This window comes from Gymnodraco acuticeps, unplaced genomic scaffold (assembly GCF_902827175.1).
Source record: "Gymnodraco acuticeps unplaced genomic scaffold, fGymAcu1.1, whole genome shotgun sequence".
NCBI lineage: Eukaryota > Metazoa > Chordata > Actinopteri > Perciformes > Bathydraconidae > Gymnodraco > Gymnodraco acuticeps.
In genome coordinates, this window is record NW_022990441.1 from 3,102,500 (window position 1) to 3,126,934 (window position 24,435).

A 24,435-nucleotide genomic window follows, 5' to 3' on the forward strand; every position below is an offset into this window, starting at 1 on the left:
TATGATAATATTTGATAAACTGCAGTGTATTGTATTTTAAAGTGGAGGGCTGTGCAGAAATGTACTAAATATATTCAGAGATGAGTTCAGAATAATATATATTATATGTTTTGATTATAATTATTGATGCATTAAAGTGTTATCAAAGCTGGTAAAGGTGCAGCTAGTAATTACTTTGTTTGCTGCAGGGTATGTGAGTTTTATCCAGGTACTCCAACTAAAGTCTTATTTAAGTATTCATTACTTAAAACACTGACCAAAACACACCTCTTCAGACTGGCTTTTAATGTGTGAATTGTTGTGTTGCTGTTTTTATGTTTTTATTTTTATTTTATTTCCTTTGTATCACCACTGTAAAGTGTCTTTGAGCACCTGAAAAAGCACTTTGAAATTAAATGTATTATTATTATTATTATTATTATTATTATTAAATGTACTTAGTTACTTTACACCACTGCTGTCTACAACACCTGTCTCGGGGTCATAATGTCAGGTGTCAGAGGCTGCGGGCTGCAGCGCCCCCTGCTGGTGAGACCGCGGACCTGCGGGTGTGAGTGCATGAGGACAGTTGAAGATGGCGACTGGAGTCCTTCACAGAGTTTGCGGGAGCCTGGGTCGGGCTAAAAACAGGGCCCCGACAGCGGGACAGCTCGTCGTGTTGAGCAGGTAGGGCAGCCTTCGGTGTTCATGTTCAGTCGTCGTCTCTGGAGTGTCTGTAGTCAGCTGTCGACTCATTTATTTCTCTAGTTTTCTCCTGTGGTGGCGACGATAAGCTCGGGCAAGCTAGCCCGTTAGCCAGTCCTCTGTGGCCTTCAGCTGGGACTCACAGAACAGCTGCAACACCTTTTTAAATAGTTAATACCGGGATATTTAACGCTAAAACTGCGTGTGTTTGCAGGTGAAGGGGAAATAATACAAGTTTCTGTCATATTTTGTTATTTAGAATATCAAACGCTCAAGGTCAATTTGGTAGTTGGTTGTAAACATGAGATGTTTCTGCCTCACTAGTCTGCTGTAAACAGTGTGTAGTGCTTATAAATACAATAAACAAAGGCTCAATGCAAGCTCTTTGCAATGACGTTAATGCAAATACTGTGCAAGTGATTGTCATGCAATTTAGATTTGAGTAGCATCAAAACTAGGAAATATTTGTTTTGCACAACGCCCAATTTGAGATTAGTGTGTATTTTATAGTTGGAGTACTATTAATACATTACTTTCTACATCCCTTCCATGTTGCAGCTGGTATAGGTGAAGCTTTATATATGCTGTTTTTCAATTCCCTTGTGTGGAAAGGTGCTATATAAATAAACGTGCCTTGCCTTGCTGTGGGCTTGTGAATTCCAATCAAAAGAGTCTGGTTTTATTTGAGCCTATAACAACACATCATATTTGTAGGTTATATTGTGTATTATTAGTATCAATTTGCAAAGTAACTCATAACTAAAGGTATCACACAAATGTAGTGAAGTAAAGAGTACAATATTTCCCTCTGAGATGTTGAGAATAATTATAATGTAGCAGACAATGGAAATACCTCCAAATTGAACTTATGTACTCTACCTAAATGTATTTACTTTCCTGGTGGATGCTCTTGCATGTCGGCTCAGCTAAAATAACATGTTTATGTGAGTGCAAATCTAGCATGTGATCCAATATGTAATCCTGTTGTTCATCATGACTCATCTGTGTTTGCAGAGGATTTGAAACATCAAGCAGCAGAAACAGTCAGGACAGCTGGTTTAAATCACTGTTTGTGAGGAAAGTGGATCCCAGGAAAGATGCACACGCTAACCTACTGACCAAAAATGAGGAAAGCAACCTGTACAAAATTCAGTGTAAGTTCACTTAACAGTATTTGCACTTAATAAAAACACATTATTCTGAAGTAATGATGACATTATTCTTAATTATTATGTTCTTTTTTCAGTCCATAATGTCAAGCCAGAGTGCCTGGATGCATACAACAAACTCTGGTGAGTGTTATTTTCCTATATAAGCTGCATACTGTCAATAGCTGTACTTAAACAAAAATGGTGACAGCAATAGTAATACTAGGACCGGGACAACCTAGTACACTGTTTTAAAAATAACTCTGAGCAGTCTATTCCTGTAGTGATTGACAAGCTGGCATGACTTCAGTTCTTTAAAGACCAACCTTGCTCATGCCTTAGATGAGTGGAGGCCGTCTTGTAGTTGGAGGCTAATTTTAGACTTGTGACATTAAACAGAGGTCACATGACCAGATAAACATGGGATTGTTATTCAAATTATGTTATTTAAAATAGAATGTTGCCTTCAGTTAAGCTGTATTTGGTTGGTGTTTCTTATTCCTTACAGTGAGGAGGTTTTGCCCTCCATCCACGCTGATAAGTACTACCCCTGTGAGCTGGTGGGCACTTGGAACACCTGGTATGGAGAACAAGACCAGGCTGGTAGGAATATTAATATCAACACACAGAGATCTGCAGTGCCACATGTCTGTGGTCTGCACAGTACAGATCAGCCGGCATGTCACACTGCAGATCCACACTCTTGAATGCATGTATGTATGTTTACTGTCATGTTGTTTTTAAACATAGAGACGCAATAGTACCTCCTCATTCCTCTTTTCCAGGGTCTCAATTTCGTACTCTTCTCATTCTACAACTCAATTATTTGTACAATGAAATATTGAATTATAGGCTTGGTGGTACTCAAAAATCTGAATGGCAAATAATTCAATAATTCAGTCCATTATTTGCTATTCGTATATATGACCTGTACAGACGAACAAAACAGTATTTTTAATTTGGTGTAGTCTTAACGGCTAATGATCTTTCATTATCAGAAGGGAGTTTATTTTAATCTGATGGAAATATATGGCATTTTCACAAAAACATGTACAGTTCAGAACCCTCCTGACCTGTATAGTTTTAACCCTTCACAAAGGGTTTCTTTAGATTTTGCCATTTTGCACCCATTACATATATTTTTCTACCCTTTTCCCAGTTCATCTGTGGCGTTACAGAGGGGGATACCCGGCTCTGACGGATGTGATGAGCAAGCTGAAGCAGAACAAGGTAAACATCCTGATGCATCTAGTCTGTGTCCATTATTAGTGTTCTAATAATGTGCTAATAACCCAGTGTAGCCATCAGTCGAAGTAAAGCTTATTGATCGGTGTCTGTTCGTTATCAGGAGTTCACAGAGTACAGGAAGGAGCGGGGCAAGATGCTGATGTCTCGCAGGAACCAGCTTCTGCTAGAGTTCAGCTTCTGGAACGAGCCCGTCCCCCGAGAGGGCCCCAACATCTACGAGCTGCGGTCCTACCAGCTCAGGGTGGGTAACACACCGGAGGGCTGAGCAAGGCTTTAGTTGTGCTAAAGATGTTGTGATGGAGAGTTTGAAAGTGTGAGCCCAGTCTGACCTGATGTTATATACTTCTGTTTTGACAGACAGAAAAATAATCGTCAACTATTTTACTCGATTATTCCTTAAAGGTGGGGTAGGTAAGTTTGAGAAACCGGCTCGAGATACACTTTTTGTTATATTCCATGGAATGCTCTTAACATCCCGATAGCAATGAATATCTGAAGTGCTTTGACAAAAAAATCCATGAAAAATGTCATCTGTGGAAGCCGTAGTACTGTAAAAAGCACGACCAATCATCTGAGCCGGCCCGGCTAAAATAACTGGATGGCCTACCTGCCTGTCAGCCTTCCATCTGTGCACAAACTTATCTCGTGCCCTCATTGGTCATGTGCGCGTTCCTGTGTGTTGGAGGAGGGGCTCTGTAAGGAAGTGGCAGATTTTTTCCAGCTGTGTATTTTAAAATTCTAGCGCACTCGAGCTGGTTTCTCCAAAATTACCTACCCCACCTTTAAATAGTCATTTTTCATGCAGAATTTCTCAGGAAATTGCTGTTTTCAGGCTTATTAATAATGAGATGTGCTGCTTTTATTAGACTAAATAACTTTGGGTTTTCCAATGACAAATCAAACATTTAAAGACTTCCCTTTTTAATCTTTTGAAACTGGGATGGACGTTGTATAATATATTCTGACATTTTACAGACTAAGCAATTCAACGTGAAAATAATTTGCAGATAAAAACAAAAACTATGAGTTGCCCAACAGGAGAGTAATTACTTATATTAAAGAGCTGACATGAAATACAGTGTCTGTTGTGTGTGCAGAGTAGAAAGAAAGAACAGTGGTATTTTCAACTGAAAGCTTGCTTTTTTACAAAGGTTTGAATTATTATTAAAAATGACTTGAGTTTAATAACCAGTGTGTTTTTTACATGATCACCACTAGAAGCTTCTCCTGGACTTAACGTAACTTCTGTAAATCATGTAGTGTCTTCAGCATTTAGGATGACAGTGGTGATTAAAGAGTCCCCATTTGTGCTATCTGTAACTTATTTTCTACGCATCCATTCAAATGAAATCAAGTGTCTCAACGGTTATATCGAAGGCAGTCTTGACTCGCATTATGTTCGACACACATCACGCCCTACAGATTAAGTCGTTTCTCCTGATCTGCCAGCAATAACTTTAGATCAGCACTCTCTGTCATGTGATGAATGCAAGCTATTATCCCCCATCACTGACCGGGATTACATCCGAGGAACAGCAGGGCGTTTGTTTGCTTAAGCTCCAAAATATGATTGAAGAAGCCTTTGGGTGGAGTTGCTGTTGCAGCTTATCTTCACAATGATGAAATACCTTTGATACATCTTTACTATTTGTCTGTAGTAATGGGCATGCTCTGGAGATCAGACGCAGGTGGGACATCAATTTGTACTTTGGAAAGTTGATGAATTGTAATAAAGAATATTGTGTTTTCTTTCTTTCAGCCAGGAACCATGATCGAGTGGGGTAATTACTGGTAAGGCAGCTTGAATTCAATTTGATACACTGAACTGTAGTCACAGAGCAGTTGCACTACATGGAACCTTCCTCATTAATACAGGATATTCCACAGGGAGGCACCATTTTGAAGACGAACTGTCGTGCTTTCAAGCCAATATTTAAATACAGTTGGAGTTCTCTGTACACTACGGTTCAGAATAATGATCATTTTCTCGAGCAGATCAAAAGGTCAACATTCATCACTTCTAGCAATGCGGCCGATTGCAATTGATTTAAATGAAGACGTGAACTTTCTGAACACGCCTTAGTTTTCATTTTTTATTAGCTGATTGGACCACTATTGAGTTTTCTCTTAGTCTTTGTACTTGTCAGACTGCTTTGCTTTCTAAACCTACTTCATTACATTTCAAAGCCTGTTTTGCATAGTTGTGCCAGTCCATGTCAAATCTTCTGCACCTTTTTCCAGTTAGCACATTTAGAATAATTCTTTACTTATGTCTGTGTGATTTCACATGTTAACTTAACTTGAAACGCTTTAATAACGCCCAGCCTTTTCTGCTCTGAGGCTTTACTCTGCCTTTCATTCTATTACAGCACATTTAAATGACCATAAGACAAGAGATCAAGCTGGGACATGGTCATATTTTCCTAAAGCTACTATTCTTGTAATTATTTATCCAGGCTGCATTTGAATAAACCCCTATAGTCAAGAAGATGATGTCATTAAAGCAATTTTAATATAATTTGTGTAGTTGAAGGCTTAAATGTCTTCCGGTTACAACAACATAAGGAATGGAAACTTTAAAGTTTTGTATCCAAACCGTCATTATGATTTAAATAAGTATATGTTTGCTTTGGGGGGAAATCGATTTAAAATATTCAACTCTCACCAGAGCACTCATTTCACATGGAATTGGCCAGCGTTAAGATTTAAAAAAGATGTGATGTTGCAATGGATAATCACAGCTAAGGAAACGATTGTCATGTTAGCAAAAGTGGCTCAATCCAACCGTGTAAATGAAAAACAGTCCATAATGCATTCAAAGATGGCGTGGGATATCAAATGTCTCTTGCAGTTCTGCTGTTGTCATGCCAGATGTAGCCTTGACATTCTTTTTCTGACTGGAGTTGTTTTTGTCTGCAGGGCCAGAGCCATCGGATATCGCCAGCACAACAGTGAGGCTGTGGGGGGGTTCTTCTCACAGATCGGAAACCTCTACATGGTTCATCACCTCTGGGGTACGGACACACCCCAGCTTGAGGGGGAATTACTAGGGATGTAACGATATACCGAATATCGCGGTAAATAAACGTCCCAATACCGTCGTGAGACTGACAAAATCTACCTTTTATTTTTAAACACTTTTTTTTGTTTTAAACCTTTATTTAACCAGATGGTCCATTGAGATCATCGATCTCTTTTTCAAGAGAGACCTGTCCAACATGGCAGCAAGTAGGTTACAACATGAACATAAAACAACAGAACACAAAAGGACATCGTATTTACAGGGCTACATTTACACACCTAGAGACATTGACAAGTGGGGGGGGGGGGTGTTATGCCGTGTGTGCATGCACCTCGCGCACCCAGCGTAAAGCAAAACCTTCCAGACATGTGTTGATCTGTACGGTTAGGAAACTATATCATTTCCTTTTGGAGGGCATGCATAACACGGCATAACACCAGAGCCTCGCTGCGGGGAAACTTTGGCGCTGTTCCGAGTTTGTTCTAATCTGACGGACTGCTTTCAGATTTTTCCGTCATTGATAAATAAAATATTCGGTTAACTGCTGTCCCAGCAACATCAGTACCAAGCGAGAGAGTTTTTTCCAGAGCAGGGGATATTGTAAATGCCCAAACATCCCAGCTTATAAATACCTGGAAATGTGGACATTCTCATATTCCTAAAAACCTGTCTGATGATGCTGAGTGAGTGACTAGTGAGTTTGAGTTGAGTTACTTAAATTAAAGTGACACTTGATTTATTTTATTGCAGGGTCTGATTATTAAATGTCCCTGTTTATTTGTGAGATGCAGTGGCACAAAGAAAATGCCTACTTTGTTTGGTAGTACTAGTAGGTACAAAAACACTGGTTTTCTTGTTCCAGTCTGTTACTGTCACTTTGTTTTTGACACTTTAAAATACTGCTATCCTACTAAAATGCTGTACAAATCAGATTTATTATGTAATAAAGAAGAAAAAAAATGTTCTTTATTATTCAATATCGTGATAAATACCGTACCGTGGACTTGTTATCGCGATATTATCGTACCGTGAGTTTTTGGTATCGTTACATCCCTAGAAATTACACACCGACAGTGTCAGAGTAGACGATCAAGCTAATCCGGAAATCTTTAGTTAGACAGAAAATCAAGTTTTGACAACGACTGACAAAGAAATTGTTCTATATTATTGTAAATAATTTGAGTCAAAGGCAACTTTATTGTCAATTTGGCTGTTTGTGTTACACAGACAGGGAGTTTGTTTTGGAGCACAAACATATTTTCGAAGTTGTCACCTGGTCAACTTTCATTTATTTATTAACTCTACTGCACTCATTTATATTTTTTAACAGTGTATATAATGACTTTATGTAGTTTTAAACTGGTTCAGATGTAGTGAAGAACCCTGTTATAAATATCACTCCATTCAGCAGAGTCCCTTGTTTCATTTTAAGAAAAATCTGTTCAAATTCAACAATTTAAAAAAACTACTAGATTCATCTATATTCTATAAAATACTCCTTAATCCTTAATAACTGCAACAGACTTTACAGTGACTATAAGCGCTCATCAGTGCTATAATGTGTGGTTTGTTGCAGCTTACAAAGACCTTCAGACCAGAGAAGAGACGAGGAACGGCGCCTGGCAGCAGGAGGGCTGGGACGAGGTGGTATATTACACAGGTGAGCACAAAGAAATAGGTTTCTAAACACAACGTGGTGAGGAAATGTCATACTGCATGTCTGTAGCTTTTATTTCACATGTTTTAAGGCTGTCTTGAGTAACAACATGTTGACTTTGTAGATTATGCTGAACCTGATCAATATCACATGACCTTTAACAGTAGATCTTTTTTGAAATGTTGTAAGGCATTGGAAAATATGGCCACATTTGTTATTAACATTTCTAAATCTTTCAAACGTTTTAAAAGACATGGAAAGTGGGATGAATAGTTGTTTTCTGTTGCAATATAAAGAGAACACTAACATCTATTTAAAACATTGATTTGCCAAGTTGTATTTAATCTAACTTGCTTTTAGTTGTAGGAGCCTTGTTTAAACGATGTGGACACTGATTTAAATCTTATCACCTTTCTCCAGTTCCTCTCATTCAACACATGGATTCCAGGATTATGATCCCGACTAAGGCTTCCCCGTTGAAGTAAAGTGAGCTGGAAGCGGAAATCCAGGGGCACCCCACCCCTCCTCTCCTCCCCCTCCCTCCTCCCCCTCCGAATGTTACATCCATCCAGAGCATCACTATCGTGGTTTCCACCTCCCATCAGTGCTGCCGAACAACGTCCCTTCTCCCTTCTTTGTTATTTCAAAATGTCACCAGGACAGAGGAGGCAACAATGCCCACCATTTATCAGCCGTTGAAATATTCAAAACCACCGACAGATGCACAACATCCCATTTATTTTTTTAGTTCAGGTGCAGGATGAGTACATTTCGCTGATTTAAACCTCCTGATGCTCACGATGTCCAAAGTCCGGTGCCACATTAAATCTGGGCCGTGCAGAGCTCATTTCTAAGTTTAGAAACAACCAAAGTTACTTAAAGACGTGCAGCTGTGTTGACAGATAGAAAGAATAGTGTTGCTGAAGCTCACTGCACAATGCAGGAGCTATTTATTTATTTATTTAATGTAAATTTGGAGCGGTTATATTGGCGTGCTGGGGAGTGGCACTTTGACATTGCAGAGTGAAGTAAAAACGTCTTCATCTTTCAAGAAAACTGTATTTCTGTTGCATATCATGATAAAACTAAAGTATAAAATGGTGTAACATGTACGTTAATTGAGGTCCTACTACTCCTTTCTGTTGCCTCTTTGGATGTTCCTAGGTTGTCTGTTATGGTAATGTTGCAGTTTCATGGTGCTGTGTTTGTAGCTACTGCTTTTTTCACGTGAAGACAGAATGCCAGGTTTCAGAAACAGTTTTTATCCAACATGTTTAAACGAGGCATCGCTATCATGTATGATACACTCATAAAACAAATGTTATCTATCAGTGGCTGAGGTACTCTAGCTGCTGCTTATTGTAATATCAGATGTTATTGTTAAAGGAAGCATGTTTATCTTGTCTTTTGTTCATCAGTCACAGGAAACGGTGTAGAGGGAAAAGACGAGAAGGCCAAAACAGAATAAAGCAGTTTCAACAATGTTGTTGACAACATGTTCTCGTTTTTAATACTGATGTTCTTTACAGGACTCAACACTCATTGACGTAGTGTAGTTACAGCTCGTTATATTCATACTGAACTAAAACATTTCTATTACTCATTGCGCATTTCATAAAATGCACGAGTTGTGTTAGCTCGACTAGAGACTTGAATGCAAAAAGTGCATGACAATAAGATATTTTTACCTTCACATAAAAAGTTCTAGGTTAATCCTTTAGTAACTAGTACAAATCAATAGGGCAGCATCCCTATGAAAGAAAAACTGGACTTTCTAGTGTAAACATTTTCATTCAATATAAAAATCTATCGAGTAGAAGGAAACGTGTGCACGGGATAAAACCAACAGAAGAGCACCCTTGGGTGCAAATAAAAAAATGTTAGAGTTACAGTACACTTTTTAGCTTATTTAAATATTTTCTAGTTCCTTTAGCAGCTCCCTAAAACTTGTCACGTACCACAAGGACTTCTCCTTAACCTGCGGCCTGATGACATTACCACCAAATCCAATGAAGGCGTTCTGAGGACGAAAGAGAACACTAGTCACAATGTGTTTTCAAAATAACATCAATCACTAATCAAGCAGGCACTTGCACACAAATGAAACTGGAGTTTTCACTTACAGCAGGAGGGCATGCCTCTAGATCTGTGGCCCCATCTCCGATCATCACCACATTCTCGAAACCATTTTGTTCCTTCAACATACTGATGACTTTCCCTTTTCCACCACCCTCAGCAGTGGGCTGGCTCTCATCAAAGCCAGCATACTCTCCTAAAAAACACATATGATTCAATTTAGTAACTTAAAGTCATACTGATACAGGTTGAGTCAAATTTGAAATGGCAACAACTTTTATCAAGGCCGATACCTTTTGGATAGAGTGGTAATCGTTATTTCAAACAGGTCCTCTTTAAGACGGATACACAAACAATGCTCCGCCCTTATGAAAAACAAGAAAAGTCAGCTCTTACCATTGAAGTAGAACTTGAGCCGGTTGGCGTAAACATGATGAAGAGGAATGTTTAGCTGAGTGGCCACGTGTTCAACGATGCAGCGGAAGCCCCCTGAGATGAGGTACACTTTGATGCCACGCTGGTGCAGGCGGTCCACAAGCTCACTGGGGGAAGATGTATGGACATTTGTCAAAACACAAATTAGAAGGATGGAGTGTTCATAGGTATTAACAACAGACTTTTTTTAAAGATCAACAGTAGCAGGTATCCCTTGAAAAAGAGATCAATGATCTCAAGGGATACACCTGGGTAAATAAAGGCTTGAAATTAAATGAAACAAGATTTGCTTTTTAAGTTCCTAACCTGTAATTTCCATAGCGTTGACCTAAACAAATCTAACATACATTATTATTATTATGTGTTGATACAACAAATACAAATCGTTCCGTCTCCCTCTAAATGCTTATATTTGTTTTAATACAATACATACAAATGTTTACTCTTGTTGTCTTCCTCTATCTGAGCCAGTCAATTAAAACAATTTGCCTTGATATACATGTTGTGCATCCCTTGTTTTTGTACACTTTAGAACAATAGGCACTGGCAGTAGTAAAACCTAATTTACATCAACAGTGGCCAGACAGTTTCGGACATTAACCACTCGGACACATCAACGAGTTGCTAAGTAGGTAAAGCAAGCAGAAATGCATGTGCACAAAGGAGCAGAAAAGAGTTAAAATGTTAATTTCTGTGTAAGAAGTTCAACTTTTTCACGTGTAAAGCCCTTTCAGGTATGCTTGTTTCAATTCCATATAAATAGTCAAAAAGTACTGAGACCTTATTAAGAGAGGGTTGTTTACCATAGATTAGGAAAATTGATTATTTAATGTACATTAAAACTTCACACACTCACCTTATACCTGGAGTCAGCTGGGGTGGATGGTCTGTTAACAGTTTGTTCACTTGTTCTCTTGAACATCGGATGATGGATAGACGCTCAATCAGGGCTGTTTTGAATGACATTGAGCCGCCCATAGCTTTGCGCGTCCTAAAATGTGAAAGAAGCAATATATTTGCATAATTATTTAAATAAATCCAGGTATAATCTCAATTTTGGGGCACTTTTCAGTGCGCATTAAAGTGATGTTGACAGCATTTATACACATACATTTCAGTGACTGCATCCCCCACACCGCAAAATTTGGCAAGTTCATCTATGCCTTCTTCTTTGATGACTGTGCTGTCCACGTCGAAACAGACAGCATCTGCTCTCCGGAAGACTTCCTTCATATCTGAAAGTGTTGCCATTGTGCTGAAAAATAAATACAACATGTGACACATATTTAAAAAAACACAGCAGGAGTATCAGTACTCTGATGGCATAGTTGTATCAGGCTATTTTAGGAAGTCATCTGAGGGGGAAACTAATGTCATTAGCAGGGGCCTGAGCTGAGTTAGTTGGTTCAACACAAGGTCTGAGATTTCCCCTGCAGCTGCATGACTGGTATTGTTAAACTAAGCCCTGTATGCATTGAATGTTTTCTATCCAGTGAAGCAGCAAACACATCCATTGATTGAAATACCTATGTGCAAACATTTCTGCATCGAAGGATCTCAAATAAAACACGTGTTCCATCAACAATGGGTTACGGCTGGGCAAGGTCGGCGTCATGGGGGGGTCATTCGCAGGCCATGCCCCCCCAAATGAGTCACTGTGCCCCCCCAACGCAGGGCGGGAAAGCCTTGCCACTTTGTCGTTTAAAAAAAAAAAATCATATTTAAGTGAAAACGTTTCCACTAAAAGTTTTTTGTGTGAAATAAATCAGAAATAAAGTAAAACACAGCCTGAGGTGTGTTCACTGCTGCTCTCTGATTGGTGTGTTGCTTGACCAATGACCCCTGACCTTTGTTTTGTTCTCATTACGTGGCTGTGTGTTTAGATGAAAGCCCAGTGGCGATCTGTTCATCTGTTATACTGATCATACAGTAAAGCCATCGAAAATATGATATACAGTACAGTACAAGTACTTCTGGATCTCTGTGTTTCATTCAAGCTCGACTCTGTGTGTGTGTGGCACGAGCGCATTTTGTCAGTGCGCGAGCGGTAACGTGGAATGTTGTTGTTAGCATCTGGTTAGCTAGCTATGCTAACGGATATAAAGATCTGTTTATACACCAAGGTGGAGGAGAGTCCTCTCCTGTCAGACTGAGAGGATCTTATAACGTCAGCTCCGTGAGGTAAAGGACTCTCTCAGTGTTTAGATAGTTAACTTTAGTGTAAGTTATCTCAGTGGGTCTCAAACGGTTTGGTCACCATTTATGTAAACAAGTATTTGCGAGGAACACCTTTTATATGATCATTATAGTTATTAAAAAATAAGAGAATAAATGAAAAACAGGTATGAAATACTATAGGACAGTAACACAATAATACAGTTTAAAAGGGGAGTGATTAGTAAAATATCCATAAAGAAAAAGTAAATCTGTTTACAGTTCTGTTTCATATGGGTGTTGAGAGATGTATCCATATCTCTTAATGTTGCTCTCAAAGTGCACCAGATTAATGCTTTTAACTTCACTATTTAGAAGAGGAGGTTAGGTCCACCCCCCACCTAAAACATGTTCACATGGATAGGATACTAAATACATTTGCACACTTTTTATATGGTGGCCTATGTCCATATGTTTCTGTTTTGGTGGTCGTGCCACAACCGTTCATGTAGGCACAAGTCATAGGTGCGCTATAAAATAGCACTACACCCCTGCAATGTGTGTGAAAGACAATAGACTTTACAGCATGTTTTTTTTAATTGAAGTTGCGTTGATGTTTGTGTATTGGTTGTTGACGCCCCCCCCCCTGTGGTAAATTATTTCCCCCCCCATTCGATTTGTTCTAGAGCCGACCCTGCGGCTAGGCAGTCTATCTGCCTAAACAAACTATACCACAGGCTGTTATGGACATCCTTTGCACGGATTGCATCACCCGAGCCAGCCACACTACAAAAAACCGAGCGATACAAAACCTACCTACATACATACATTCTTCAAACAAGAAATTAGGCTTGTTTTGCGTAAACCTAACTTGCGACTTGCATAAAAAGTCCTCACGTGTCAACGCACAACGCACAGTCCTAACGCACAACAGATATACATCCATGATTCAGAAACGTTACCGGTCCGTGAACACACAAGCACTCAGCGGTGACCGTACACTACTCAAGCTGCAGCACTAATGTATGATTGAAAAATACTTTTAAAAAGTAGTGTCGTACTTACTGTTGGGAGAAGCGTTGGTAAGGCACTAACAGCAGCTTCAGCATTAGCCGATCCTTCAATCAATGGGCTCAGCGATGAGGAACAGACGAGGAAGGACGCTGCGAGCTCCACCAATCAGAGGGAAGCCGGAGAAGGACCGCCCACTTTGGTTGGCACGGTTACATGACGACAGCAACGGTCAACTGACGACTCATTTGATAAACACAGTGAAAAGTGTGCATGTCACTGTGTGTAGTGACATGACATCTAATGGGTGGAAGATACATCTATTAAGTACTAACTAATACCAGTATAGAAACACTTTTTTACAAGTTAAAGTCCTGGATTCAAAACATGACTTAAGAAAAAGGGAAATATGTTTAGTAAATTAGTAGGCCTTCCATAAGTAAGGGTTTGTCCTTTGGAGACACATGTAGGCTATTAGCCTAATCTTTCACACAGTGACGTCACGAGCTACCCACAATGCAACACGCGCCATATAGGCGAAGTCCCTCCCCTTCCGAAAGCCTCCATGGGACCCCGGAAGCGGAAAATTATACATTGAAGTCAATGGAGAGAGAAAGGTTATCTTTTGATCCCGTTTGAATTGTGCCACGAATGACACATATGATGTTTGTCAATTTAATAGAACATTTTGCAAGTCAAAAAAATAAAAATGTGTCGTAAAACTGTGAAGTTACACATTTTTTTGTGTGAAACCGCTCAGTGAACTACAGGTCTCTAGTCTCGCACAATACGCGTCACCAACATAAAGATGGCCGTCACGTTAGCACATTTCACCACATTCTTTCAGAATGAGAATACAATTATTTTACGAGGTGAAAATCACTACAAGTCTGGGCAAGTTGAGAGCTGTACCTATATGAAAGGGGAGTTAGTCGGTTCTGCAAGAGCCAGCATGCGGGACCGGCTTTACAAGGTTTCGGTGAGTAATATGAGTGCAATGTTTAACGTTAATGTCAGCTAGCTAACATTAGCTAACAAGGTACACTAACGTGTTTTGTTTTAGCAACTAGTTTTCTCCTTAAGAACTTCGTGGTCTCTGTGTATGCTGTGGATAACATTAGTGTTCACAAGAACAAGGTACACTCCCGTGTTTTGTTTTAGTTGCTCTTCAGATTGAAGCGGCCAGTTTTATATCGATTATACTGTATGTGTGATCTCCTTTTTCTCGTTGTGTCATTTGACTTTATTTGCTGTGTGTAGATTCAAGGATTTTGGTTATCTAGGCACAGCTGTGTGTGACTCCCTCTGGTACACTGGTATGTGTTTTCCTAATGTAGAGAGCATTGATTAATTAATAAACTACACACTGAGTCTAGATCCTGACCGAATCCTTTTTTATTGTTGATCAAATGTTTTTCAAAAATGTATTCATACACATTTAGAAAAATACAATGTACAATCACAACCAATACAACACAAATTACAAAAAATACAGAAAAAACAAACAATAACAACAGACAAGAGGACAAAACTATGGAAAAATAAACCCTCCCACCCCCAGATCCGGACCATCCTTGTATTATTGCTCATTCAATCTATTATAGCATGCTAACAAATGGTATTTACTTTATTTTTACAGATCTGCATGGGAGACGATGGCGCGATGCAGAGCGCTGTCTGTGATTGTGCACAGGAGATGTACAAATGCAGCCACGCTGCAGCATTGGCAATATTTGCCATGTGGCAGATCAGCTCCACAGATGTTGAGTGCCAGTGGAGGAAGCCTGGCACTTAAAAAGTAGTCCAGCCGGTGTCTCAACTTTACCAACAGCGAGAGGAGACATACAACCCACTGGCCAGAGACATCGCCAACTGTCAACTGGGGGGTTGTAAACGAAGCCGAAAGGGTGAAGGCTTTTGTGGAGGCTTTTGTGGAGGCCTATCAAGTGACAGTGTTCGAATCGAGTCTGGTCTCTTTGTGAGTGAGTCGGGTGTTTTGGGAGCATCACCCGATGGACTTGTGCAGCCATCTGCCCTGCTGGAGGTGAAGTGTCCACACAGCCAGAGGAACATGACCATCGCGGAGGCAGTCCAGTTACCATCCTTCTGTCTCCGTGAGGAGGGTGGGTCATATATTCTCAAGGAGAATCACCCATACTGGCATCAGGTCCAAGGGCAGCTGCATATCACAGACCGGAGTCTCTGCTACTTTGTTGTGTGGACCACGAAGGAGGCGATCATCATCCCCATCCCCAAAGACCCTGCATGGCATGGAAATCTCCTCCTCCTGGAACAATTCTACACCCAGCATATGCTCCCTGTGTTGGCCAGTAGAGAGGAGGACATTTCAATAAACATACTCTTAACACCCTCGGACTCTGCGTTGTGTTTCGTATGTGTGATGGGGTGTTATGCAGGGGGGAGGAAAACAGGACACAGCAGATTGGGATTGTGGTGGAGATGCTGAGCAGTTATTTAATTGTTGCATGTAATTATTATTATACTGCGTGCTTCTGAGTTATTCCATCTTTTGCTGTAACATGGATCTGTATGTAACTCTATATTTACTTGTTATCTAACACACTTCCTTCTACATCATACACCATCATTATACATGATGGTGTATATAGGATATATATATTTGTATACATATCTGTAAATTGTATAATTTTATTTAAACATCTTTTTGATCTCTCAAACTGAGTAAGATTGACAATAAAGTTGACTTTGAAAAATATATATATTCTTTATGAAAATAGTTGACTGTTGTCAAATGAAACGTTGGATTGAACTACAACTATGCCTTTAAATCTCTACGGACTGTTTTTCAGTGGGATGGCAAGTTCCTATCTTTAAACATTTATTAGTTTTTTCTCAGAACAGATTTGATTTTCTGAAGTTAATTTAACTTTGCCGACCATGTAAGGTCATCATTAAAAGGTACAATCAATTTGTTTATGGTTGACTAAAATAATGAAAAACATTCATTTGGATAATTTACTGACAGAATAAGAAACTCAATGATGCTCTACTCACCTGTTCCCTTTTTATAAAGTGAAACAGTTGAAACGATAGATTTTAGTAAACTTAAAAACAACCTTCTCCAAAAGCTATCAAGGAATATACCGAATACTTGTTTTAGAACTTACATATTTTTATATAAATAGTTTGAATGATCCATAATTGACAGAAGCTTGTGTTTACACTGACCTGTTACTCATATATTAATGTCTTTGTAACTTCAGTAAACCACTACCTCACTCATTTCACTTTCATTCATCACGGTTCAGTAAACTAAGTGATACATGAACCAGTTTAATCATTATAATAACGTAGGATTGCAACTCTTTGAAAATGTAGGTGGCTCTTAAAAGAGCCGTGTGTTTGGGTGTGCTGGTCTCAGGTCAGTCTAAGCCCTCTCTCCGCGGATGCGGCGGGCCAGCTGGATGTCTTTGGGCATGATGGTGACCCTCTTTGCTTGGTTCATCTTACTGGGGGGCAGCTATGGATGTCGGTGCAGTCCACAATCATTGCGCAGTTGAAGGCAGAATGAATTTATTATTGACTCCGAATGAAGCACAACTTCATGTCATACAATACAATGACTTTATTTGTAATTGTGTAAAAAAATATGAGCATTGATTAGCAAGCAGGACCTGCAGGAACAGAGAATGGTGATGGATGGAGCTGGGAAGAGAGAAGAATAAAGAAAACAGATCAACTTTATTATCGGATATTAAAAATTCAATTTCAAAACAAGTTGCCGCTCCTACAGTTTTCTAGTATGTAAAGATGATTTCACATGACCTATGCAAAATATCACACTCAATACATGTGTGTCTCTGGGGGGTGCATTGTGCCTTTGATGTATATAAATAATATACCATAACCAAATACTATTACGTACAGTGGAAATCAGGTTGCCAGAGCAGGTCAGTGTGCATGTTCCTCAACGTCTCAGCAGTTACAGGTGAGGTAAAGAAAATAAAAGAGAAAAAGGTCAGTAACAACACTTTAAAGTAACAACACTTTGAATAATTATCTCTTCTAACAATTTTCTCTCAATAAGCACACAACGACTGTCTTTCCAACAAACAGACTGTCATCACAATGAAACACGTCCAGAAGAATGTCATGCAAAGCTCCCTGCCTGCCTTCGACTCTCCCTGAACTGCTTCCTTAGCACCCGGTGGAGGGCGCAGTAGGCTACTCTTCAAATGTTTCACGAAATACTTACCATCATGTTTGGTTACTGTTTAACATTTTGGTTTACTTCATGTAATAAAATAATAACTTAATGGTAAGGCTACTAAAAATGACAAGGCTAAGTAATGTAATGCTAACTAACGTGCTCGCTACTCGTCGCTACTAGCTAGGTAGCTAACTTGACTATGCACATGAACATGCACAACATGTATATTACCTATGATATTACCTGATATGTCTGATCCAGCGACTCCTGGTCCTTTCATCAGACGGGAATCGATAGAAGGAGCAAGTGGTATGATCACTTTTATGACTACAACCTGGTACAAAGCACACAGGCATCTTGTAAAAGTGAATTTATTTTTAGCGATCTATAATTTATTGGAGGGAATAAATCAGTTATGAGATCTTCTTCTTCTTCGCTTTAATTACGAGTCTTATTATAAATCACCGAGCATGCCTGTGACATCACTTACGCGACCCAGAATGGGATTTGGGATTTGTAGTCTTTGTAGTAGCGTATTTTTCATAGTCTTATATTTCAACAGTTTTACGACAAAATGTGACTTTTTTGACCTGGAAATGATTGTTTAAGATGGACAAACATCATATGTGTAGTTCGTGGCACAATTCAAACGGGATCAAAAGATATGTGTTCTCTCTCCATTGAATTCAATGTAAATTTTTCGCTTCCGGGGTCCCATGGTCCGGAAGTAGATGGGCGTGACTTCGCCTCTCCATATAAATAGCATACGCCATTTTCATGGAGGTGCAAATATCCTGGAAGTGCAAATATAAACAGCTAGCTAACATAGCCAGGCAGAGCGCACTAGTTTTTTTTTCTGAATTAACGACCGAAGAAATCGCTGCATGTCTTCGGATTACATCTCTGGACTTGAGGGGTGTGCTCTAGGTCGTTACCAGCGTAAACTAGAGCTGTGTGGGTTGTCGGATTGCCCTTACAGACTGCGTCGATTTTGGCTGCATCTACGTCTAATTTCTGGAAACACCAGGTGAATACCCCACTTGTCACAATAATATTATCATGCCATTGCATATATGTGGTATTTTAGAGTTGACTATATATTGATTAAGGCAATAGACTATGATATTCAGTACAGGAAGCTTAGCAACACCTAGACGGTGTACGGCTAAACCCTTGGCCTGCTTGCACCTCGTGTAAAACGGCGGATACCGGAAGTACGGTGTCGCCCTCGGCCCAATACCCGTATGTGTGTGTGAAAGAATTAGGCCCTTTACTTGTTAATTGTTACAACGCGTTGTTATTTGTTATCTATTGAATGCTGTGAGATAAATGTGGTGGAGTAAAAAGTTACCTACAATTTCCTCTCTGAAATGTAGTCAAGAATTGGCATAAAACCTCTTAAGCCCCACGGACCCGGTACCAGGGCCGAAATCGCGTGATTTGCAGGAAACAACATCTAAGGAACCTTAATATTTAATAAACTATGGATATTTTATATCCATATAACGGGAAAAAACTCATTTAACTGATCTTTTTCATTTTTTTTCTTCAAAAAAAACACACAATGCCAACACTGACCCTCTGAATTAGCCCAGAGCGAAAAATGCTAACCTAATACTGCACCGAAAATCACTCCTAGCTCCCTTATTACTTATCCTAGGTGCACATCCAACACATCGTTTATGATCGTAAAGACACAGAATCTAACCACCCTTAAATGATGGGATAGTAGACTAAAAACTTTAGGAATCCAAACTATAACATATAATAAGTACCCTGTATCAAGATTGATGCAAAACAAGTGAAATTTGACCTTTTTAGAAAGATAGTAGGCCTACTGTAGTTAATGTGCTTACTTAATTTGCCAGTATGTTTTTGCCTGATCCCCTTTATTTGTTATACATATTTAATTTACATTGTTTCATTGACAAAAATCTGCTTGTATGCAATAGTTGTGCATAAAGAACTTGAACTTATACGGGGGTCGACCCCATAGTAACCGATTCAGGCCTGATTTATAACGCCTCATTGACTCAGAGCCTGGGTGTCAGCCAAGTAGCCGCAGCGGACTCCTGGTGAATAAGATATCTACAGCACACATCCTTTTAAAAACGTTTAAATTATTAGGAGATTAAGCGTAGCTTACTCATGAGGGTGCATGCCTTTATGACTCACAAAAGTTGTACTGCAACATGTCGCTGTCCAACACTTTTTTTGCTTTCAACTCACAGAGTATAGATTAAATGACTGTAAAATTAACCGAGCACCTGGTAAAGGTCATTTTAAAGAAGATATTGTATTTTTATATTTGATACTTGTTTAGGGTATCTGTATGTTTGTGTCATCTTGTGAAGATGACTGAAAATTACATAAAAGTTGGAAAAAAAAGAAAAATATATTATGTAGAGTCTATTGTTTAAACAACTCTGGTTAAAAAAAAAGGATTAAACATATTGATGGTTTATATGATTACTACCCGCAGGAAACCATAGAACATGTATAAAGTTATCCTAAAAGCAAAGGGGCCATCCTGGGGGGCATCAGGCTCATAACTCTTTTCTAGTTTTAACCATAGACTGTATGCGTTTTACACGGTGTTATTATGGTTTTAACCAGAGGTTTTAACAGACTGTGGTTCCCAGTTCACCCTCCAGTCCAGACGGGGCGGTAATGAGCTGTGCTGTTGTTATAAAGCCCAAACCGCAAACATGCTGGAAGGAAAAGACGAAGAAAACCAGCCGCAGCACCAGTGGCAGCCTGGCAGCTCGGCAGCTCGGCAGCTCGGCAGCTCGGCAGCTCGGCGACTCTTGTGAACCTGAGATGTCGCTCTCTATCTTCTTGGGTTACTTACAAGTTGAACAAGGGTGTAGATGGAAGAATATCAAAGAGAAGATGCAACTCTGCACAGGTAATTCTATCCATCTTATTCTGGTAAAGTGTTTTGGCTGACCATGTGGAAAGCATGTGGGCTAAGGATAACCACGTGGATTGCACCTGGATGTCTGCAGGGAAAAGTTGTATATTTCGATTTTAGCAACGTAAAATACTCTTAACACTACGATACTCATTCGGAAAAATATTAAGCCTTATTGTGAAAGATGGGTCCAGAGAGTTGTTATGTCGTTATTATGTTTCAAACGTGCATATTACATTTAGAGAACACACTTTGTTGTGTATAAAACATGTTGATGGAAGGTTGAACATTAAAAGGTTTTTTGTGTAATCGTTTCACAGGATCCATGGGAGGAGAAGGCCTGAGCTGAGTCACCATATAGGAGGCCATGCCTTAAACACCATGCGGCAGAGGTGAGGAGGAGCAGATGTATAGGCCTACAGTTTTTTGTTTTGTTTATACACTGGTCAAGTGTACCATATGAAGACAGCCAAATAACACAGCAAGACCATATATTGTATATAATTTGAATTCAAGTATTTTGTGAATTTCTTATGGGCTTTACACAAAAGATAGTTTGAAGACATGTAGCACGTTGAATTACATTTTTACAGGATCAATTTCTCTGAGCTTACTGAGAATGTGTGTTTTCCTACAGATGCCTTGTCTGAAGATGGGATTGTTGATCCGTATGTCACCAAGAGCAGAGACCTGCACAGGTAACTTGTTCCTATGAATACATTTGAGTTGAAAGCATGGACGAATTCTGTTTTACTCTTTAAATAGTAAATGCAGTCAGACACCATGCGAAAGTATTGTTTTCACACACTGACTTAACAACAGGATAAGAATGCTAAATATGGCGCTTATTCTAATGTCAGAGTGAATACAGAAACATATAGATATTAAAATGTGAGAATTTCGATATCATTCTATTAAAGATGGGGTAGGTAAGTTTGAGAAACCGGCTGGAGATACACTTATTGTTATATTCCATGGAATGCTCTTAACATCCCGATAGCAATGAATATCTTAAGTGCTTTGACAAAAATGTCATCTGTGGAAGCCGTGGTTCTGTAAAAAGCACAACCAATCATTTTAGCCGGCCCGGCTAAAAAAACTGGATGGCCTACCTGCCTGTCAGCCTTCCATCTGTGCACAAACTTATCTTGTCCCCTCATTGGTCATGTGCTCGTTCGTGTGTGTTGGAGGAGGGCTCTGTAATTAAGTGGCAGATTTTGTTCGGCTGTGTATTTTCAAATTCTAGCACACTCGAGCTGGTTTCTCTAAAATGACCTACACCACCTATAATGGAGTCTGCAACAAATCAAGTCCTCTTAAAAAATAATTAAAAAATAGATATCATTTTTGCATTTTATGAAGCTGTTTCTGGAATGTGTTTTTTAATTTTATTTGATAAATTACATGAGCACTACTCTCTGTAGCAATCGTAGGTATAACTTAGTTATTTACAGAGCTAGGGGGTATAGTTAATATTCAGAGAAACTTACTGATATTGATGTCAAATACACAATTAAAAAAAAATGGTTCCTCTTCCAGCATTTCGAAGGTGTGTTTGTGGAGGAGTGGAGTAATGCACGCAGCTGATCACCACACACCAGCCCAATGAAACATGGCTGATGTCCGGACTGTGAAGGCCTGATGATGGTATGTTATGTAACGACAAAGTATAAATAAAAGTCACACTGAGGCATGGACGAATTCTGTTCCAGCTGTTCTGTGTTGGCTACAGTCAGACACCATGCAAAAGTATTTCTGATTTCTGCCTAATAACTGGGTGAGTGCTTCTCGGCCTCATCCAGCTGTGCAGGAAACGGTACAATTATACTCTTTGAAATACTAGTTTCTGCTCTGCCAATTTTCATGTTAGTTATTTTCTGATATTTGATTTTCTATTTTAATTCTGCACAACAACCAGTCAAATATTTATAATTTCATGCTGTGATCGATATATTTCTGAATGGTTTTGTTTCCTACTACCCACAGCTTCACAAGGAAAAAGTCGTGCTAAAAGCGAGCACAATCGTGACTGAAGTTGTCTTACAATCTAAAGGTTGTCAGTTTGATCCCAGCTCTGTGCAGTCGATGTATCCTGAAACAGTGAATGTGTGACTTTGTAAAGACTTGATTCAAAATGGATACAGTCCATTTACCATGCATGTCACTTTTCTGTTTTTATAATAAACTGGTCTTGTGTATAACCTGTCAACATTTGTCCTGGAGTCCTTGTTCAAAATACAATGCAGGTATCTTAAAGGTCCCATGTCATGCTTTTCTGGTTATTACCCGCCCCCTTCTGTGTTATGAAGGTTTTTATGCATGTAAACGGTCTGCAGAGTTAAAAACACTAAAAGTACACTCTGTAGCGCAGGGGTGCCCAACCTTTTTTGAACCGATAGCTACTTTTAAAGTTGCCAGTCTGCCGAGATCTACCAGTCCAAATAGAGGTGTAGCCATTACTGACAGCCTATACTACCAGGTAAATACACACTTCTACTTGTATAAAACTGACCTTTGTACGATTAATACTGCAGATCCTTTATCTTACCTCTTTCTAATCTACACACACAAGTATTTAACTGAAGTTACACAACAGTGTTGTTGATACAGAGTTGGAGTTTATTCACACGTCACTACAGTGGGTAATGTTTTCAAGAAACATTGAACAGTGCTGCCACATATGACACAGAAAAAAAAAAAGACACTGAACCCTTTCTTTGCCATGATATAAAAATAGTGTTGCTACAAAAGTATAAATTAGGCTTACTAATAAGACAACTTGGATCTGAAGCTACACAGGAACCTACTGCCAAAGTGCAATAAAAAAAAAGACACAATTCATAGAATCAAACCCGTTGTTGCATTTCAATAGAGTATAAAAAGAAATGCCTTTAATAGGATGCAAGCAACACTAGTTTCTTAACCTAAATTGATAATAGACTATAATCAAAAGTTTGCATTCTTATACCATTTTGTACAATAATTATAATGAATAAGTTCAAACTAAAAATTACAGTTGATAAATAACGGTATCTAACTTGAGTTTTTATGTCAACCTGTTGAAATGCTACTGTTATTTTTACAGTCCCCAAAAAGTGCGTCGGCAGCCTCCAGGAATGCTTCTTTCACAACTTCGCCGTCTTTGAAAGACTTCATGTGTTTCGCAAGAACGTGACTGACACGATAAGATGCTCTGGTAGCACCCTTGCTCTTGTTGTTGGGCCTGGTGAAAATGGACTGCTGTGCATTTAGCTGTCCTTTCAGTTCCTTCACCTTTTGGGAGCGTAGGGCAGAATTAGTAGGGAATTCCGTCTCGTAGCGTTCGTGCACTGTTTTGGCAAATCACAAAAAAAAAATTCGAGAGATGAGTTATTACAATGTGACTTCACTATTATTTAACAACTCTTTTTATTGGGTTCTTTTATTTGGGGTTAAGTACATTGTCAGAATAAGTGAGAAATGGATTTAACTTCTGTTAGACAGCTATATGCCATACATTTTTGCATACACTCACAGTAAATATTTATTCAGTATGATAGCTGTCTAACAGAAGTTAAATTCATTTCTCACTTATTCTGACAATGTACTTAACCCCAAATAAAAGAATCCAATAAAAAACAGTTGTTAAATAATAGTGAAGTTACGTTGTAATAACAATAACTCATCTCTCGCTTTTTTTAGTTTTCTTTTTGTGCTTTGCCAAACGCCAAGTGTCCTATTTGGGTTGCCGTCCGGAGTTGTCCAATATGGCGGACCATCTCGCACATGCGCAGTACAGATCGGGCAGGGGGACAGATCGGGTAGTGACAGTAGTGACACTGGGTACTCTGACATGTGAATACCCAGTAGCCACGCCCAGAGATATGGCAGCACCCTCTGCCAGCCTTTCACGAA

General features: G+C 39.2%; 2 protein-coding genes, 1 long non-coding RNA gene and 2 other non-coding genes across 6 annotated transcripts; 4 read left to right on the forward strand and 1 right to left on the reverse strand.

Annotated features, from left to right (window-relative positions):
* Positions 1–507: 507 nt before the first annotated feature.
* Positions 508–9,595, forward strand: nipsnap2 (nipsnap homolog 2). 2 transcript variants are annotated; one of them, XM_034225534.1, is made up of 11 exons: positions 508–666; positions 1,699–1,838; positions 1,931–1,976; positions 2,341–2,435; positions 2,992–3,062; positions 3,181–3,321; positions 4,840–4,871; positions 6,000–6,094; positions 7,679–7,762; positions 8,180–8,245; positions 9,178–9,595. In XM_034225534.1, exons 1-10 carry the CDS (start codon positions 575–577, stop codon positions 8,242–8,244), a joined length of 861 nt encoding a protein of 286 aa, XP_034081425.1. In that variant the 5' UTR covers positions 508–574; the 3' UTR covers position 8,245; positions 9,178–9,595. The 2 variants fall into 2 exon arrangements, with proteins under 2 accessions (XP_034081425.1, XP_034081424.1); XM_034225533.1 differs by having other exon boundaries at positions 8,180–9,241.
* On the reverse strand, positions 9,244–13,646 carry psph (phosphoserine phosphatase). The gene is made up of 6 exons (XM_034225535.1): positions 13,490–13,646; positions 11,382–11,525; positions 11,127–11,261; positions 10,232–10,377; positions 9,883–10,031; positions 9,244–9,779 (listed from the first exon to the last, which is right to left on the reverse strand). The coding sequence occupies exons 1-6, from the start codon at positions 13,531–13,533 to the stop codon at positions 9,669–9,671; spliced, it is 729 nt and encodes a 242-aa protein (XP_034081426.1). The 5' UTR covers positions 13,534–13,646; the 3' UTR covers positions 9,244–9,668.
* Positions 13,647–20,376: 6,730 nt separating this feature from the next.
* On the forward strand, positions 20,377–22,750 carry LOC117552300. The gene is made up of 5 exons (XR_004569921.1): positions 20,377–20,535; positions 20,862–20,933; positions 21,179–21,239; positions 22,081–22,188; positions 22,528–22,750. It is a non-coding gene; the product is annotated as an uncharacterized LOC117552300 (long non-coding RNA).
* LOC117552305 lies at positions 21,274–21,414 on the forward strand. Its single transcript, XR_004569923.1, has one exon. It is a non-coding gene; the product is annotated as a small nucleolar RNA SNORA15 (small nucleolar RNA).
* LOC117552306 lies at positions 22,232–22,365 on the forward strand. The gene has a single exon (XR_004569924.1). It is a non-coding gene; the product is annotated as a small nucleolar RNA SNORA15 (small nucleolar RNA).
* Positions 22,751–24,435: the final 1,685 nt, after the last annotated feature.

Bases quoted from the DNA above. Each gene is read 5' to 3' on its own strand.
- nipsnap2 (XM_034225534.1), top strand. From the start codon at position 575: ATGGCGACTGGAGTCCTTCACAGAGTTTGCGGGAGCCTGGGTCGGGCT. The intron at 6,095-7,678 runs GTACGGACACAC...GGTTTGTTGCAG, and splicing joins CATGGTTCATCACCTCTGGG to CTTACAAAGACCTTCAGACC. The intron at 7,763-8,179 runs GTGAGCACAAAG...ACCTTTCTCCAG, and splicing joins CGAGGTGGTATATTACACAG to TTCCTCTCATTCAACACATG.
- psph (XM_034225535.1), bottom strand. From the start codon at position 13,533: ATGCTGAAGCTGCTGTTAGTGCCTTACCAACGCTTCTCCCAACA. The intron at 11,526-13,489 runs GTAAGTACGACA...TTTATTTTTCAG, and splicing joins TACCAACGCTTCTCCCAACA to CACAATGGCAACACTTTCAG. The intron at 10,378-11,126 runs GTGAGTGTGTGA...ATCTTCCCCCAG, and splicing joins CAGCTGACTCCAGGTATAAG to TGAGCTTGTGGACCGCCTGC.